Raw genomic sequence first — 18,957 nt, 5'->3', positions numbered from 1 at the left:
TTGAATCCTCAATCTCTCGTGGATATGGGAAAAAATGAAGATTTTGGATACGGTCCTTAGTTGTTAATTTTCATTGATTGAAACCTTATTCATTTTCAATTTTTGATCAAAATCCATTACATTAATGTAATAATGTCAACTTTCTTTGATTAGGTCATATCAAGTTTGATGACCAAAATTGAACTCTTAGTTTAGTGTTGTTTATTTTCGGGATGTTTATGTACAAAGTTCGAATCCTCAATTTCTCATGGATATGGAAAGAAAAAAAAAAAAAAAAAAGTTTGCTGACCAAAAAGATCTTATAACCCTCTTTTTTTTTTTTTTTTTTGATAAAGAAAAAACTTCATGCAAAGGGAGAAATAGCGAAAACAATCGTTCCAGTACAGTAAAGAAATTGCCTCACTAAAGCATCCACAACAAAATTTGCCTCACTAAAGATATGGTTTCACTTGATACTAATAAACTGTGAAGTCAACCACCTGATGTCATCAATGATGAATAAAGGGTTTCAAGAGACACCACGCAGACCTTGGACCGCTCAGATAGTAAGCCAAGAATCGCCCTCCACCATAACGTTAGTTATTCCCTTTTGTATGGCGTACTTCAAACCTTCCCTCAAAGCCATCGCCTCGGCCACCAAAATAGTAACCCCGTCTGGATTCAAAACCCCAGCACTAATGACAAGACCATTCTCATTTTATTCCTTGAATTTTCCTTCACCAATTCTCTATTTGTATTTTAAGCTAAAGAAAATTGTATATTTAAATTAGCCGAAAAAGAGAAACAATTTCTTTATTTACACCAATGGAGGGGCAATAGTGTAATTTGGTTCAATTCCAGGACTCTATTTGGTTGAGCATTACTTCCCTCCACAAAACTTTACCCGAAACAGATAGAGGAGTGGATAATAAACACTCCCTCCCTCTCTCCCTCCCTCTGCACCTCCAGCCGCATGCAATTTCTTTGAAGAAAACCTCCCCAAGCCTTTCTATGGCTTCTTTGCCCTCAATTGCTCTCAGTGGCACTCTCAAACTCGACCAAGAATTCCGAAAACACCCCACAAATTTTCTTCCTTCCGAAAAGGTACTCGAAATCTTTTGTTTCTGTTATTTGTGTGTTTTGTTCTCCCTCTGCATTCTGTCGTTTGGATTAAATTAGAATATTGCTCGAGTAAAAGAAAAGCTAAATCCATGCAGTATGTTCTTTCTGAAACCATGAAAACTAGTACTACTCTGTACTCTGTACATAGTTGAAGTGAAACGTAGCACAACTTTAAATTACACTGTTTGTTGTTAATGTTTTTACTAAAGTCCTACCTTTGGTATCTGCAGAGCGCAAATGTTTCATATCCGAAAAGTCAGACAATCACCAATTCAGATCGAAGTTCGGAACTCCCCAAGTCTCTGGATTTCCGAGAAGCGCTTTTGATGATTAGAGAGGGGGATAAGGTTGAATCAACTCACTATGTCCCTGTCTTGCAAGAATGTATACACAGGAATTCGGCTTCAGAAGCGAAAGTTGTGCATGCCCACATCATAAAGACCGGAACCCACCAAGATTTGTTTGTCACAACATTCCTTGTCAATGTTTATGCAAAATGTAGAATCATGGAAAGTGCACGTAAAGTTTTTGACAATCTGCCTGGGAGGAACGTTGTTTCGTGGACAAGTTTGATAACGGGTTATGTTCACAATTCGCAGCCAGAAGTTGCCATTCGGGTTTTCAAGGAAATGCTGGAAGCCGGGGCTTATCCTACGAATTACACTCTAGGAATTGTTTTGAATGCTTCTTCTTCTTTGCAGTCCTTAAAATTAGGGAAGCAGTTGCATGGCTATATAATCAAATACCAGATCGATTTTGACACTAGTACCGGCAACTGTCTTTGCAGTTTATACTCGAAATGTGGAAGCTTGGAATCCAGTATTAAAGCGTTCAAGAAAATCGAGGAGAAAAATGTTATCTCGTGGACTGCAACCATATCAGCCTGTAGTGATAACGGTGATGCTGCAAGAGGTTTGAGATTTTTCACTGAGATGCTTTCCGAGGGCGTTGGACCTAATGAGTATACCCTAACCAATGTCTTGAGCTTGTGTTGTGTAATGCTGTCACTGAGTGTGGGGCAACAGGTTCACTCGTTAAGCATAAAACTTGGCTACGAATTGAACCTGCCAATCAAGAACGCTATCATGTATTTATACCTCAAATGTGGACAGATTAATGAGGCTCGAAAGTTGTTTAATGGGATGGAAGCTATCAGCTTGGTTACATGGAATGCAATGATTGCAGGCCATGCACAAATTATGGATCTTGCACAGGACGATGTTTCAGCATACCAAAGCGGAACTGAAGCACTCAACATTTTCTTGAAACTGAACCGTTCAGGCTTGCAACCGGATTTGTTCACCTTCTCGAGTATCTTAGCTATATGTAGTGGTTTAGTGGCCTTAGAACAGGGAGAACAGATTCATGCTCAGACCATTAAGACGGGGTTTCTCGAAGATATGGTAGTAGGCACTGCCCTAGTCAATATGTACAACAAATGTGGCAGTATTGAGAAAGCAAGTAAAGCTTTTGTGGAGATGTCTACGAGAACCTTGATATCGTGGACAACTATGATTGCAGGTTTTGCACAGCATGGCCGGACTCAGCAAGCACTGCAGCTCTTCGAGGATATGAGAATTGCAGGAGTAAGGCCGAATCAGATTACTTTCGTGAGTGTTCTCTCGGCCTGTAGCCATGCTGGGATGGTCAACGAAGCTCTCGGTTACTTTGAGATGATGAAAAAAGACTATAAGATTAAGCCTGTGCTGGATCATTTTGCCTGCTTGATTGATATGTACGTGAGGAAGGGTCGGTTAGAGGAAGCGATTGATCTGGCAAAGAAAATGGATCCTCAAGCGAACGAGTTTATATGGTCGATCTTGGTTGCAGGGTGTAGAAGACATGGGAATTTAGAATTGGGATTTTATGCTGCTGAAAGGTTGCTCAAGCCAAAACCAAAAGATACAGAAACTTACACATTGTTGTTGAATTTGTACCACTCTGCAGGAAGATTGAAGGACGTTGCTAAGGTGAGAAAGATGATGAAAGAGGAGAAGCTTGAAAAATTAAGGGACTGGAGCTGGATTAGCATTAGAGACAAGATCTATTCATTTCAACCGAATGATAATTTACATCCTTACAGTGCAGACACACAAAAATTCGTACAAAGTTTGATTGATCGAGTCAAGAGTCTTGGATATCAGTCACTAGAAATTTTGGAAGTGACCAATGAGGAGGATGAAGAGCAGACTTCGATTCCAACCGCTTATCATAGTGAAAAGTTAGCGATTGCTTTTGGATTGTTGAACATGCCAAATGCTGCACCAATTCGGGTCATCAAGAGCATTGTTATGTGCAGAGATTGCCATAATTTTGTTAAGTTTGTGTCATTACTGACTGGTAGGGAGATGATCATTCGAGACAGCAAGCGCCTCCACAGATTTGTGAATGGAACATGTTCATGTGGGGACTTCGGAGGTGCTATTTGATTCAGGCTAGAAAAAACATGCCGAAAAGCTCGTGTTGCATTTTGATATATCATTAATGTTGAAGGAGATATGCATGGCACAGCTGAGCCTTGGTTCTTATGGCGAGTGATAAGGCATGCTGTTGGAGCTGGTGTAATGACCATTTAGCCCACTTAGAGGGAAGAAGTCCCAAATTCAAATCTCATGAACGACAAAATGTTGAACGAAACAAAATGACTCATTTGATACTACAAAATTTCACTGGGAAATCAGATTGTCATCAACAGCTCTTTATTTCATAATTGATTTGTTGTATAACATCGGAGCGATGGCATGGAACAACTGTTTGTATCTAAGATTTTACGCTACGAGTTTATAGTACGTGGGATAGTGTCTGTGAGAGAGAAAGAAAGTGAGAGAGAGAGAACTAGAGATCCATATGAGGCTATGCTCATATCTTTAACATTCCTTACATCCCGATTAAGACTCGGTTTATACAAACTTTTACGCTAAAACAACTCGGTTTGTACAAAGTTACAAAGTTTTACACGAAAAAACAAAAACGAAATACATCTCTTTCCTTCTGGATTCTTTTCTTCCCTCTTCTTCAGGTGCTGTAGTGTCACGGGGAAGGAGATTCCTGATAGGGTTCGGTAAACTGCAATTACAACTTGAACACCCCATGCGATGCGCCCAAAGGTCAAAACCATTGCAAGGTACATGTCTAGCACTGATAACCGAAAGTAGTTGACACAAACATCAGAAATCAGCGCTTTTTACTTTTGCTTTTGCCGATCCTCGATTTGCTAGTTTCAGTATGAGGTTTCCAGATGATATCCTCAAGATTGCTACAGAAGTTCTTGTAGAACTGTATAACAGAAGCACATCTATTCCATTCAGACGCAACCAACATGCATGCACGTGCAGGTGGTACAAGCTACCATGTCATCGATGTCAAACAAAAATAGTTAGAAGCAAACTGAAAACTAACCTTGAGGAATTCACTAGCATCTCCAGCGGCTTTCTGAATGTCTACCATGTAATAGGTCGGAGCAACTTCAAAAATCTGCGGGCAATAGAAAAAAATTAAAAATAATCAGTCTACTAAAATGGTAGGGGTGACTTCGGTTCAGTGTCGCATCAGAAGTAAAAGCTTACTTCAAGAATAATGGAGAAATGAGAAGTTTTATTTGCTGAAAGACCCTCCACTCTCATCTGGAAAAAAACAGAAATATACACGTTTAGGAGTGAGTTTTCAAGTATTTCTATCCAGGATCATCCTGCCAGAATTATAAACAGGCATGTGCTTGCGCACGCATATTAAACAGCAAACAAAATAGAAGTAATGAGACTTGTATATATCATGATATTGGTAAACAAAATAAAGGGGAAGTAAAATGAAGCACCCAAAATAAAGATTAGTATAGATCTAGCCTGATTTACCTTATAGTTGCGAATGTGTGTCTTGAAACCCATTGATTGGGCAACAACTTCCATACTGGATAATACAACCTTTGCTGGCTTTTGTGAAACAAAGCGTGTCTGATATTTCATAGAATCCTACAATTGGGGAAGCAATTCGTGTATCAGATAAGTAGAAAACTGGCATAAATAAACTCTCTCGTGTAAGTATGATTTACCAAATAGCTAAAGGATAAATATAAAGGAAGTTAACCAGTCAGATAGTATCTTACCTTTCCACGGTCAAACATTGTTGCGAGGTTTAAGCCTTGAGATAGAATTATTAAGTCAAATGCATTAAGAACTAAAGGACCCATGTCTTCATTTCCATGGTGCTCGATAACCCTTTGTTCCTGCTATAAACCATATATAACAAGAGAGTTACTTGTGTTGTCAATCTCAACAAAATAAAATGCAGCTTCTCTCAGTCTTTGACAACCTCAGAGTCGGCTTCGTCAAAAACAGCATTTACATCATCCAGATTTACATCTTCATATTCAAGTAGTCGGGCAGGAATGTAATTCTTCTGAAACCACTCATCATTTCTTATCTGTTCAATTGTAATACGCTGCATTGACACAATCACACACACAAACTTTTCAGAAACAACCACCAAAATAACTCAGTGAAGTAGAGAACCAAGAACTGTAAAGCCAAGAACACTTGTTACATAATTACATAGAGTTCATTCCACTTCCTTCAAAGTACTTGATGTTTGTTCACACTTTTGAATTAAACCACTCAGGGGGATGAATAATGTAATGGAGTGGGAAATAAACTTACAAAAATAGCAAAAACATAACCAAGAACGCAAATGTATGCCATGAGTGGGTCCTGAATCCTGACAACGTTAAAAAGAAAAAATGCGAGGCTATGTCGGTTGAAAAATAATTAGGGGGCATATCCCACTGTAAACGGCACAAGCCAGCACTCATAATTCTCAGTAAAGGAAAAGTTAATTATTGTTGGTAACAACTAGGCTTCTACTTTTAATATGAACTATTCCAACTTAGGATCTTAACTGCTGTCCAAGAAAATTTCCACGGTGTACTTTTATTGTTAATTTATTAAATAGAAACTTAAAAGTACCAACTTTATTACAGTCATATTCCAGCTAATCTATAATTAGATTTCTCTTGCATTACAAGTGCAGATATGACACACGTAAAAGTAAAGACTTTATATCAGTCATATTCCACTTCCAGTAAAGAATGTTTTTATTTGGACCAATTTATGATACCTTTAACAGTCACACCCGTACTGGGATTGGTTACTGAAAGAAGAGTATCATGGCCCAATGCCAGGTTGGTGATAGCCGAAGGAAAGTGTTCAGAAAGCACATAAAACATTAGTTCTTTAGCAATCATTAGCACACCAAGTTCTGAAAAACTTAGTTTTACTTGACAGTTTAACATGCATTGGAAATAAATCATTTAATGATGAAAGAAATCTGAGGACATAGTAACATTGGTGCTCGAGGAAAACTATAAAGCTAGATAGCAGTGGAATATCTTATAATCTTTAGTAAAGCAATACCAACTTTTTCTTAATTGCTGAAGGTTAAAAATTTTAAAAATGAACATAGAACAAAGGTGATTTGTATCTGAAATTTCAAATATGACAGTCTCCCCTGTATATATCCCTTGGCATGAAGAAAACACCAAACAAGGGAAGGAAAACAACAATACAGAGATAAAAAAAAAGGTGACAAACTCAAGAAAAGTCAAAATTCACAGCAAAGGCTTAATGTTGGGTCAAATGCTAAATAGACACATTCCGGTTTTCCTATTAAATGAAGCATAGGCCTTGATACTGCTAATCAAATACTTCTCTTCTACCATTTGTTTTATTAAACACCTCACCCTTATTTGGTTAGTTACATGCATTATCTCATTCCAACACTTTAAGATGTCCATTATAAAGCAATATGAATTAACGTAAAAGACTGACACCAACATTTTGTGATCGTGTCTTTGTTAGATATTGAAATAGTAATGAAACCTTAAAATGTGCACTTTATGCATACAAAAACTGAACAATGTCTTATAACTTAGCCAATACTTACCTTTTCTGGGTTTGTCTCTAAAATTCTGTGAATCAAGGATTTTGCTCCCACTGGAAACCAAGATGGGCACGTGAAGTCTGCTTTCTCAATCTGCAGAAATTAAACAATAATGACTTAATATTAACAATGGTATTAACATCCTACTTTAACATCCTTGTGGAAAACTAGACAACAGAGAAGGAAAAGTATTGAGTTGAGTTGCAACAGAAATTAGATGATTAAAGAATCAAACCTAGCATCCACTAGAAACTGCACCTAAAAATAATGTCAAGGGAGATCTAGCATGTGCAAGAACAGAGACATCATTTCTACTTTCCTTCACAACCAAATACACTTGATCACCCCTTCAATGTTATCAGTTTAGCTGAGGTAATCATAATATCTCTCATAGTTTTCAAATATTGATCCAAAATATCATTTATCAAATTGATCAATGGCAAAATAAGCAGAGAATAGTAAACATGAAGGAGGTTCATGCCTTGCTATATAGTGTGGTTAGGTCAAGCTCATCAAATGGAAGATAACCTGCCAACAGGACATAAAGGATAACCCCACAGGACCAAACATCTGCCACGGCACCATCATAACCCTTGTGACTGAGTACCTAGAGCACAGAATAGTGTATAAGAAAAGAAAATTAGCGCATTACACAAAAACGACTGAAACTAAGAGAATCAGCAATTGAGATATAGTCAACATTTAACGCAGAAGCTAGAATTTGTCGTTACCTCAGGTGCTACATAGTTAGGGGTGCCACAGGTTGTCCGAAGGAGGCTGACTCCCTATGTGCAGACATCAAAAGAATGAGTCCCGACAATATTAAATCCCACAACCAATATAACGTCAACAATACCGACAATATCACATCTCTCAAAAAATGTCAAAACAATGAGACATCACAAAAATGAGCCTTGACAGATATTAAATCTCACAACCAATATAATGTCAGCAATCCCGAAAAATATCAAATCTCTCAACCGTTAAAATGTCAAACAATGAAACAAGAATGATTCGGATAGAATCTTACTTGTTCGGGCAAAGCACTAAGACCAAAATCAGAAATTTTTAAATTTCCTAGAGAATCAAGCAACAGGTTCTCCGGCTGCAAAAGAACAACAATAAGAATTTCATGATAGAAATGAAGCGATCATAAAAGCAAGCTAAACGCTATAAAATCAACACCTTTAAGTCTCTATGATAAACTCCCTTGCTATGGCAATAATCCACCCCATCAATAAGCTGTTGGAAGTATCTCCTCGCTTCACCTTCACTAAGTCGCCCATGATGAACCTAAAAACAGGCGGCTTCCGTGTTAGCATCACCACTTTCTCAAAGAACTAATGATCCAAAATTCCAAATTGGGTTGTGGTATTTGAAAAGTTAGACTACTCACGATTTTATCAAACAATTCGCCACCAGTAATGAACTCCAAGATTATATAAATCTTAGTGCGGCTCGCTAGAACCTACGGAAAACAACATTCATCCTCATTGACTGACTGCACAAATCAAACAATTTCTTAAAAGAAAGATATGACATGCCTCATGCAGACGAACAACGTAGGGATGCCTGACAAGCTTCATTATCGATATTTCCCTCTTGATCTGCACCACACATAACCAATTTCTTTCAAGAAAAATAAAAAATAAATAAATCTCAAACTGGAAACTGGGTCACGCTGTAATCCTAAATACTAGATAATTTAGGCAGTAAAAATAAAAAATCAAGCTAAATCAGAAAGTGGGTAAATTGGAAACCTATTGAAATTCAAAATTAAAACATGGAAAAGAGGTAAATTGGGTAAGTTTTTGGGGAAATTGGATAAGACCTGGTCGACCATCTTGTGCTTAATGATGGTAGTGCGATCCAGCACTTTCATGGCGACACTCTCACCCGTCTCAGTGTTCTGGGCAAACTTCACCTTGGCGAAGGTCCCTTCGCCGATCGTCCTCCCAACCTCATACTTTCCCACTTTCCTCACCACCATCTCTCTCTCTGAGCTCAAAATCTCAGCTTCAGAACATTGCTCTCTCTCTCTCTCTCTCTCTCTCTCTAGAAAAATAAAAGAACAGAAAGCAAAAGCAAAAGCAGCAGCTGACGGTTTCAAATTTTGAACAACGCAAGCAAGCAGAAGCCAACAACTTTCTGCCGAATATTTGAATGGGTTCCAATCGGCTTTGGGTTCTGATTGGACAGCACAAAACAGCAGATTAATATTAAATCCCGGTGAAAACGATGAGGGTTTCAGAAATTGAGCAGCTTTATTCAAATTAGTGATTTGGGGTTTTGAGATTGACTTGGTCTTAGAAGAGGACAAACAAAGTCAAGAAGAATTCTCTGAAACGAAATAAGAGGCGAGTTTTTTCTGCTGACGATCACTGTCACACTCTCTCTCTCTCTCTCTCTCTCTCGTTGACGCCTTTGTCCTCCTCATGACATCGATCATTATTCTCCGGCCTGGATTTCGGGCTTTTTTGATCTTCCTCTTCTGCTTTTTGGCCTCAATAAATAAAGAGGCTTTAGATTTAGTTGCCTCAAATTTTTATTTCTTACATTAACATTTACGGTGTCTTGAAATTTTGAATAAAATTATACATATACTAAGTTTTATGGCGCCGTTCATTAACAATGAAAGGACAGAAATGCCCTTGGTTTCTGCTTGGTTTCCTGTTTTGATGCCCCATTTGTGCGGTAAAATGTCAATAATGCCCTTCATTTGGGTGCTGCGTTGGTTCTTTGTTCTCCGCACAGTTGAAGGACCCATTTGCCCAGCCCACGTGTCAATCATCGTAAGCTCTTGCGTTTAGCCTATATTCTTCCCGCTTTTTCTTCTGTTTTCCATATCACTCTCTGTGTTTCTATCGCTTTCAAATCAGCTTCGGTTGGTTGCGGATTTTTGTTGGCTCGCTTTTGAATCTTGCTTTCTGTCGTTCTCAACCGTTCGTTTGCTCAGTGAACACCGAATAAGTGTAAGGTTCTTCAACTTTACAATTTTCTTTTGTTCGAAACTGCGAGTTTGATTTCGTTAGATTCCAAAATATCAAAATTTAAATCTTTGTTTGGCTGAATTTTTAAACCCAGATTGTGTTATGGATTTTAATGAGTGCAGCCATTGTACAGAGACAGACAGGGGTCTGTTGTCCGTACAAACCAAAATTATAGGGAGAGAGAAACGGCATAAAAGGGATGGAAAATAGGAACGGGTAGGATGTTTTGTATTAAATTTTTTTTCAAATCAATTTGGGGTTTTTTTTGGGTTTGATGATTATGGACTATTGACCCAAACAATTTGGCTAAACATTAAACAGGAGGCAACCAAATTGATTTGTTGTTTTTTTGTTTAAAATTGAAGAGTCTTGGTTAGTTTTGGTAACAAAGACTGTGTCTTTTGTACCAATCTGTTCCCTGTTTCTACGATTTTTGTTTATGAGCCTTTTTGAGATTTATGATTTGTTTTTTTTGGTTGAGAGTTTGTTTTGCAAGTTTCATTTATACAGAGGCGAGGACAACTTGGCTACTGCACCGTTTCTTGCCGCTTGAGGGTAAAATTTAGCTGGTTAGGTAGTGAATTGCAAAGTTGTGATGAGATCTTAGGTTATTTTTAATCAATGAATTTGAGAGCATCTTTGACACGCCCCGACCCTGATATTGCCCTTATACCAGGATAGACACGTGCTGGCCGACACCCGAGGGTGACGAAAGCCATTAATTGATACAAAAGCTAAGAATAAGAAATAAATAAGGGTTATGAATTGAAATACAATGAATTAACAATTTAGGAACGTGTTCAGAGCATACAGCTAATTAGAACACTAAAAGAATAATATAAAATTGAATGAATAAAGGAGTGGGTCCTACACTGAGACGGCTCGAAGATGCCGATGTTGAAGTGCCTTGACGTCGGGATTGTATGCCTCGATTCTAAGACCTGAATAGGGGCGCAAAACAAAGGTGAGTGGACCAAGTTTGTGTATACAATAATAATAAAACAGTTATCAAGATACTAAGCCCCACAGTTTATATAAAGAAAACTACTAGCATAATAAGTTATAGGTTTACTGAAAACCCTAGCATGCCAAAAACATCTCAAAAGACATATCACGGAAAAACATCGCGGAAATCAAAATGTCAATCATCTCATAGATAGTCTCGTAAGCGCAGTGTGCTGCTAATAAGATCACTGAATAAATATAACTCCCGGCCCTATGCCAGCACCGTGGTCTCTGCGCCCGTAGCCAGATATTACCAACTCCCTGCCCAATGCCTGCTCCGTGTCCCTCAGCCCATAGCTAGGGATTATTTCTCCCGACCTAACTACCAACACCAAATCGTCGCCCTAGGCAGCATAGTGTCCTCTAGGTACGTGTAAATAGTTACGCTTCTCATAAATAACCACTTCATAGTATAAAGTCATCCATCATCTATACTATAAAAAGGGGTTTCTAAAACATGTTTTAGCATCCTATTGTCATCCATTAGATAGTCTACCAGTTCATGGTTTTTATAGAAAATACAATATATCAAACTATAGCTCAATATAGGGCAACAATTAATTCCTCACAAAATAACGAGACGATAATCAACATTTCAATAAACATGTTTAACATAAAATCAATCCATAAACTCGTAAGGCATGCTTTTCATTTATGCAATTAAACTATGAAATCATGTAATTTCAGAAGGGCCCACTCACAGATACTCCGTAGCAGCAAAGTTGTGCGGAAAATGATTAAGGAAATCCCCACTAGCAAGTTCACCTAAGCACAAAAATGTACAATTTATCAAACTATGCTCAACGGTAGAATTCCAGGAAATGAACGCCAAAAACGGATTTGGAACATCGAAATTGGCCTAAGAGAGATTTTGGGTTTTCGGGTCCTAAGGTTTTTGGTTAAAAAGGATTAGGGTGAAAAGGGGTGGTTTGGGCCTTAAACCCAAACCCACACAAACATACACACACACGGCCCAACACACACACGTGCACACACTCACACGGACACACACACACACACACATGCACGGCATGCACACGCATGCACGCACAGTCCACATACACACGCACACACTCACGCACTGCACAGCCCAACAGGCCTCACACACGGGGCCGGGCTTTAAACCCTTTCTAAATAAAAACGGCCCAAGGACCTTTGGGTCAGTAAAATAAATAACAGAAAATAAATTAAAAGAGATAGAATGGGGGTTTGGTCTACGGGCCCAAAGCCCGTGGGTGTCCAGAATGGCCTGAAGGGCCTGCGCATGCAGATCGGAGAAGAACACCAGAAAATGGTGATCGGAATTCGTCCCGATTCCGATTTGAACCTAAAACTAGGTAAAAATAGGAAGTTAAATCATAAAAATGATGCTGAAAAAGAAGGGAAACATAATTTTACCACAAATAGGATCAAATGGGATCGAGATTGGCCGAGTTCGTGTACGAGCTTCGACGGATTTTCTCGTCGGGTTCTAGAAGAACGAAAATAGAGTGCATGCACAGATTAGAACCTTCCATTTGGACTGAGAACAACTCAACAAAAACAGAATAGGGCAGCGAGCCTTACCTGTGTTGGAGTTTCGGAGATTTGAAGCTCTCGGCTTCAATGGTAGAACACACAGAGGTGTTCTAATGATGCATGCAGGATTACAGTTGAGTTCCTCAAGCCCTAATGATTCTAGATATGTGGTTATTTTGTTGGATTTGTTTAGATTTCGAAAAGGGAGGGGGGACGAGAGCTCTCGGAGCTCAGGGGAAAGTGGAAACTTCCGAGAGTTAGAGAGAGAAGGAGAGAAAGCTTAGTTTTTCAGAAAATAAGGAAGGAAGAGGATAGGGCTCACGGGTTGGGTCATTGGACCTAACCCTGGGCCTTAAGTTAACACAAAGGGTGCTGGGCTTGGCCCAATAAAATTTTAGATTATTTGGGTAAGGGTTATTACAATCTTTATCTGTTTATTTTGTCATGTTCTGTTTGGATTGGATTTTAGGCGCCAAAAATTATGAGCTAGATTTTATTTTGAAATGGGAAGGCTAATTTATATGATCTTTGCTTGATATTATTGAATTTGGCATTTTTTTTTCCTCACATGAAACATTTTGCATTGTCTTTGCTGCAAAAATTGGGTTTTGTGTCGTACTATAGCAATGATAAATAAAAGTAGCCGTCGAATGTTGATTTCATAATTGTTAGCCTTTCCATGGTTTTTGTTTTTTTATTTTAATACATTTTGTTTGTCGCTGAAATGTATCATTATTTATTTCTGGTGTGATTAACTAAATATTTAAAATTTATAATACATTTTATATGATGTGTGTTACAGCTTTGATCAATGCTTGGGATTGTGTTGAATTTGGACAATTCATAGGGTAGAAGTAAATGATTCTTTGTTTTGAGCAAATTGGATATCAAGAAAAGATATCATTTTTCAAACATATAAAGATCCATAAGGTCCTCCAAGTGCAAGATGTAAATATTATAAACAAATATTTGTACGCACTCAAAGACAATAGGGGGATACAACAAAATTTCCCGCGGTCGAAACTTAGCCATGTTCACCACAAACCCTAAACACATGCTAGTGCATTCTCGAACTGTTCGAACTGGACAATTCAAAAATCAGTTAGATCGCAGAGCCGCATACTGATTGAAATTTTAACATATTTCACACCACGGTTTTCTAGCCTAATATTGTACAAATTAAATTCACCTAAGCTCCATATATTTCAATAATACACAAACTCCAAAATTTCACATAACTTACAGTTTCCACACACACACACACACACACACACACACATATATATATATATATATATATATCACAATATATCACAATTAAATAAATTAAAACATACTAACTTATAATTAAGAGACAAATACATACCTTTTCTTTTTACAATCCAATCACAAACTATAACAATCAATTAATTAATCACACAATTAAATAAAAAATTTAGTAAATAAAAAAAATAAACTCATCAATTGGGAGAGGAAGAGATGGAGGACGGTGTGAGTGTGAGAGATAAACTGTTTTCCAAAAGTGGCAATGGCGGCGGATGGGGGAAGAAGAAAAGAAAAAATAGGGGAGAAAGAAGAAGGTACAGACCATTTTAATGTATAAGAGTTTGCCCGACAGGTTTCTTTTACAGGTTATTGTGAGCCTTTGACAAACTGCATGAAGACTTTGCCCGATGAAATGAGCCGTTGAGTCAAAGATGGAAAGTCGACGAACTTGTATTTCTTTGGGCAAACCCTTACAAATCACGCATAATTTTTCCATGTGGGGGCCTAAAGTTTGTCTGACAATTTTGTCCTTACACTACGAAAAACATCTCTTCGCGTAACTTTAGGTAAACTTTAAATGTTGCCCATCTTTGGGCTACTAATTGAAAAATTCTTCAAGTAAAATCCTTTTACCTGACGATTTGATTCGTTGGGCCAAATTTCGTTTCGTAGGCCAAGTACAAATTTTTGATAGTGTATGTAACAGAAATTTGATAACAACAATCATTTAACATGAATATTTCCTTGCAATGAAGGTATATATTTTAACAATAGTGCCTTTGGAACATCCATGTAACTAACCACCGCAGGTTGGCCCAGCAGTTGGGGACAAATTTGAAATTCCTTGCTTGTATTCCACACTGCACGTCTTGGGTTTGATTCCAGGTGTTAGTGAATTACTCGATGGTGGCCAAGAGGAAGCTGAAATGCCTCTGTGAGTTTTTATGGTCTCCAAAAATGTGAATAACCGTTGTGAAGCCATCAGCTGATTTTTTTTTTTTTTTTTTAACTAAAAAAATCCAAAGTGTAACCATGCGTAAGCCTTACTATATATGCAGTAGGTGCGGTGACATATCATTTGTTGAAATCCTTGGGTTAATTTGAATTTTTAGGTTATAACAAATGGATTTGGGAATTGCGATGTTCCTTCGTTTGTTGACTTCCAAGTCTTTCCACAAAATATATGCAAGGAACGACTACTAATTTGTCAGGTTATGAGAACTACTATGTTCCTTCCTTTGTTGACTTCCAAGTCTTTGCACCATCTCCTCTTTTAGAACTCGTAATGTTAACCAAAAACTAGAAAGAATCCGGTCTGCCCGTAAGTTAGTGTTGATTCAGTATTTAATCAATGAAATTTTGACATTGAAGAATTTAAATTTGTGTTTTGTCGGTTGTTGGGATCTAAGACATGGGGAAAGTGAGGAGGAAAAGGAAATAGAGGTGCATCAACCTTGGTTTTGTTTCAAGTTAAGTTTTAAAAAGTAAATTTAATCCTGGTCGCACGATTTTGAACCAAAGGCCAGGATGATGTGGTCCTCCGGATCCCTAGAAAACAGATTCCGAGAGGATTCTGTCACGAAAATATATTCATGAGATTGTGATATAAGCTTAGAATTTAGGGAATGATAAGTACACACTATTTTTCTCCTCATACATAAATTTTTATTTTTAATTATCAAATTAATTAAATTAAACAGAAACAATAAATAAATTTAAACATATATCTCAGCGTGTAGGAAAATAATGTAACGATGTCTACAAGTTGAAATGATATTTCCGGTTTCTATTTAAAATTTCACAATATGAACTTGAAAAATTAAAATCCAAATATTTTTCTGAAAAATTGAACGTAAATTGGAATGCATTTTTCGAGAATTCTAAATTTTCGATCTAAATATTTTTTAAGGGTTCCGAACTTTTTCAAATAAAAAAACTTCCGAGATATTCCCTTCTTTTTAGTTATTTACTCAAATTATATATTCTGTAATCAACGTTTGTATTTTATTGTTAGTTTTGGATACATTTTGGTCATTGTTTTTATAAGCATGCACTTGTATATTAAAATGTGTAAGCAAACTAGTATATTTTAAAACTAATTGAATTTGTACATAAGCATATATATATATATATATATATATATATATATATATATATATATTTTTTTTTTTTTTTGAACAAACGATATTATCTACTAAGGGGAGGGGGTGGACTTAGCATCAAAATGGGTTAGCAAATAATATGGTTCAAATTTACCTTTAGCGAGAAGTGGGAATCCTGTCAGCTTTATGTGTGCTTTCTGCTCCAGTTTTTAAATAGTTAGACTTCTAATTTTCTGATTATTGTTGCATCTTTACATTCTCATTACATGTTACCCTATTTTAAATTATGACCTAACATGGAAGTGAATTTTGACAAGGTTTGTTTTCTATCATTTGTAGTGTCGTGGTGGCATTATTGCGTACGTATGAATGGAAATGTATTTTACATCTATTAGCCTTTTGATTTTAATATCCGCATTTTTTATGTTCACTAATGCCTTTAATTGTTCTATGTTTTACATCTAAGTGATGACACAACTCCCACTGCAAAAGCTCCATAGAAAAGCGTATTAGCTTCTGATTTAGATTTCGACAATGTCCCGATCATCTCTCTAATCAATTCTGAAATCATTTTTACATATCCCAAAATACAGTATGTATATTTTCATCTCAAATTTGTTCATCCCCAAACATTTGCATCAAATTCATATGTCTTCATCTCAAATTTTGTGTTTGATTGGCTGATCGATGCTTACAGGTAAAGCTATATTTGGTTGTAAGAACTTGTTGGATATTCTTGGATATATCTTGAGAATAATGGGCTTAATTAGAAAAAAATTTAGTTATATTTAGAAGGTATATTTACATTATAGTCAAGGTTCTAAAAGAAGCTAGGCGCTAGTCGGGCGGCTGGTTGGGGCCTAGCGCCTAGGCGGGCGCCTAGACTGACTAGGCGGATTTAAGTAAATATATTATATTTCGTGTAAATAAGTGTCTGTTTATACTTGAAATATATATAATTTCATCATAAATTACAAAATAAAATGACATATTTATTATGAATTATTGGAACTGAATGAAAACATGGGGAGCAAAGATATAATGTGTGTTTATTTAAGTATGCAATAGGTCTCTTACAATTTATTAAAAAAATAAAATTCAAAATGAAAGTTATCCATTTTTTGTCTAAGTGAGCCATGACCTAAACGGGTCTAGGCGGGCTAGGCAGGTGCCTCAGTAAATTTAGGTGTCTTTTCTTAATTTTTCAAATGACTTGGCATTAATCGGGTTGGTGGCCAGCTGCCTAGCGCCTAAGCGGGGCCTAAGCAGTGTTAGATGAGAATTTTTAGAACTGTGATTATAGCTCACATATTTATGTTTGTATAATTTGTAATTACTTACAAGAATTTTTTTTTTGTTTGAAAACTACTTACTAGAGTAATCATCATGACATTGGAATTCAAAATTTTGTTGGTATTAGTGCATGCTATAATGCTATGCTAATCACCAAATTAAATTTTATTTGTTGAATTTTTGGGATAATGGTTTTTAAATTCCCAATTACTTAAACCACAATGAGAAATAGTTCCACATAAAAGCACTTTACACTCAACTCAACCAGTAATTTTAGCAATTTTGCTAATTTTTACAATGATATTTTATGGATCTGCCGAGTGGCTTCTTTTACACTTCATTATTGTTATCTCATACCAATTGTCTAATGCTTGAATCTTTTGTCTGCATAAAATTTTAGGGCATTATGCAAATGGTGCCATGTGAGATGCACTGTTGATCTGATTTTCAATAAGTTTAGCTTCAGTGATTGGTAAAAGGGCTTATTTTAACGTCAAAGATTATTGCATATTGTGTCATCAATATTCTTAAGTAAAAGCAATACATATGTTTAACGTTTGGTAGATTGTTGTATACAAAAGACTTGATCAACACATGCACAATCTTGATTATACTCTTTCATGTAATTTTCAATCCCCTAACAACTCACGGGTATGTTTACTATTATTGTGTACCAAATAGATTTTATTAAACTTTTTTTTCTTTGGATATAAACTTTGTTTTAATCAATGTTTAAAATATCGGTATCAGTAGAAATATCGATATGCAAATTTATGGAAATATCCGCAGATATATTGAATATTGATATTGATATCGATTGATTTTGATGGAAATAATGGAAATTTATAACGAAGTTTTAGAAATTGTCAAGCATTGGTTTGGACGAAATATAAGAATTTCTCTGATATTTAACAGATGTGTCAGAAATACAAACGATATATGTCAATTTTAACCTAAATTTAGGGTTTCGTTGATATAAGATGAAGTTTAGACTTCACCTCCCATTTCCATATTTTTCTATAATTTTTTGGATATTTTTATGGAAATATAGACTGTGTCGAAGAAATGTTAAACTCTTGTTTTTTAATGCACCTATATTCATCCAACCAGTGGCGAAGCTACGTGAGGGCGAGGAGTGGCAGACGCCACTCCCCTCGCTGGAAAACATGACTAAAGCTTTGGTTCAGCCCTTCCCCTTGCCCATCCTATCATCGGAAAGCCATGGTGTCGGTAGGCTGCCCATTGCAGAAGAGGCAGCTCATGTGCGAGGAAGAACAAAAGAAAAGAAAAGGTGTGTTTTAAAAGAAAAACATTGGACCGAACGACGTCGGATTCTCCATTCCTTTTAAATGAAATGTTACGTTTTACTTTTTCTTCTTTCTTTTGTTGCTTTTCTCCATTTTTTCTTTCCTTTTTTTATTTTTTATTTTTTCCTTCTATCTTTTCTTCTGTTTGACTTGGTCCCTTTGTTTTTTTGTTAATGGTTTGTCTTGGTCCCTCGTTCTTTTGGTTGGATCTTTTGATTGGTCCCTAATTAATTGTTTTGGATGTGATATTAAGACTTTCAATACTTAAAATTACCTTAATGTTGATTTTTCTTTTATCACAAACGATAATTTCTACAATAAGAAAGTGGGTGAGTGAATTAAGCCTCACATTCATACTCAAATTTGTATATCTTTTTCTAGTCATCACTACTTTTAACGAATTTTGGTTGTGACTTTGAGGACTTGTTTCATAATGTCTAAAAC

At 36.6% G+C, this 18,957-nt stretch overlaps 2 protein-coding genes and 1 long non-coding RNA gene across 4 annotated transcripts; 1 reads left to right on the top strand and 2 right to left on the bottom strand.

The window, feature by feature from the left end:
- Positions 1–887: 887 nt before the first annotated feature.
- On the top strand, positions 888–3,890 carry LOC137708920 (putative pentatricopeptide repeat-containing protein At5g52630). Its single transcript, XM_068448083.2, has 2 exons — positions 888–1,083; positions 1,332–3,890. The coding sequence occupies exons 1-2, from the start codon at positions 991–993 to the stop codon at positions 3,528–3,530; spliced, it is 2,292 nt and encodes a 763-aa protein (XP_068304184.2). The 5' UTR covers positions 888–990; the 3' UTR covers positions 3,531–3,890.
- Positions 3,891–3,937: 47 nt separating this feature from the next.
- Positions 3,938–9,603, bottom strand: LOC137708908 (CBL-interacting serine/threonine-protein kinase 8). 2 transcript variants are annotated; one of them, XM_068448071.2, is made up of 14 exons: positions 8,864–9,603; positions 8,577–8,639; positions 8,429–8,500; positions 8,218–8,325; positions 8,063–8,137; positions 7,764–7,817; positions 7,514–7,639; positions 7,036–7,125; positions 5,410–5,538; positions 5,204–5,326; positions 4,953–5,069; positions 4,668–4,724; positions 4,501–4,575; positions 3,938–4,377 (listed from the first exon to the last, which is right to left on the bottom strand). In XM_068448071.2, exons 1-14 carry the CDS (start codon positions 9,020–9,022, stop codon positions 4,276–4,278), a joined length of 1,350 nt encoding a protein of 449 aa, XP_068304172.2. In that variant the 5' UTR covers positions 9,023–9,603; the 3' UTR covers positions 3,938–4,275. The 2 variants fall into 2 exon arrangements, with proteins under 2 accessions (XP_068304172.2, XP_068304176.2); XM_068448075.2 differs by having other exon boundaries at positions 5,204–5,323.
- Positions 9,604–10,839: 1,236 nt separating this feature from the next.
- Positions 10,840–12,737, bottom strand: LOC148690398 (uncharacterized). Its single transcript, XR_015956488.1, has 4 exons — positions 12,594–12,737; positions 12,426–12,498; positions 11,729–11,792; positions 10,840–10,963 (listed from the first exon to the last, which is right to left on the bottom strand). It is a non-coding gene; the product is annotated as an uncharacterized LOC148690398 (long non-coding RNA).
- Positions 12,738–18,957: the final 6,220 nt, after the last annotated feature.

Source organism: Pyrus communis, chromosome 15 (genome assembly GCF_041283825.1).
Source record: "Pyrus communis isolate YQ-2024b chromosome 15, ASM4128382v1, whole genome shotgun sequence".
Taxonomy (NCBI): domain Eukaryota; kingdom Viridiplantae; phylum Streptophyta; class Magnoliopsida; order Rosales; family Rosaceae; genus Pyrus; species Pyrus communis.
Note: the sequence above shows the minus strand (reverse complement) of the source record. Positions and strands in the feature narration are given on the sequence as shown.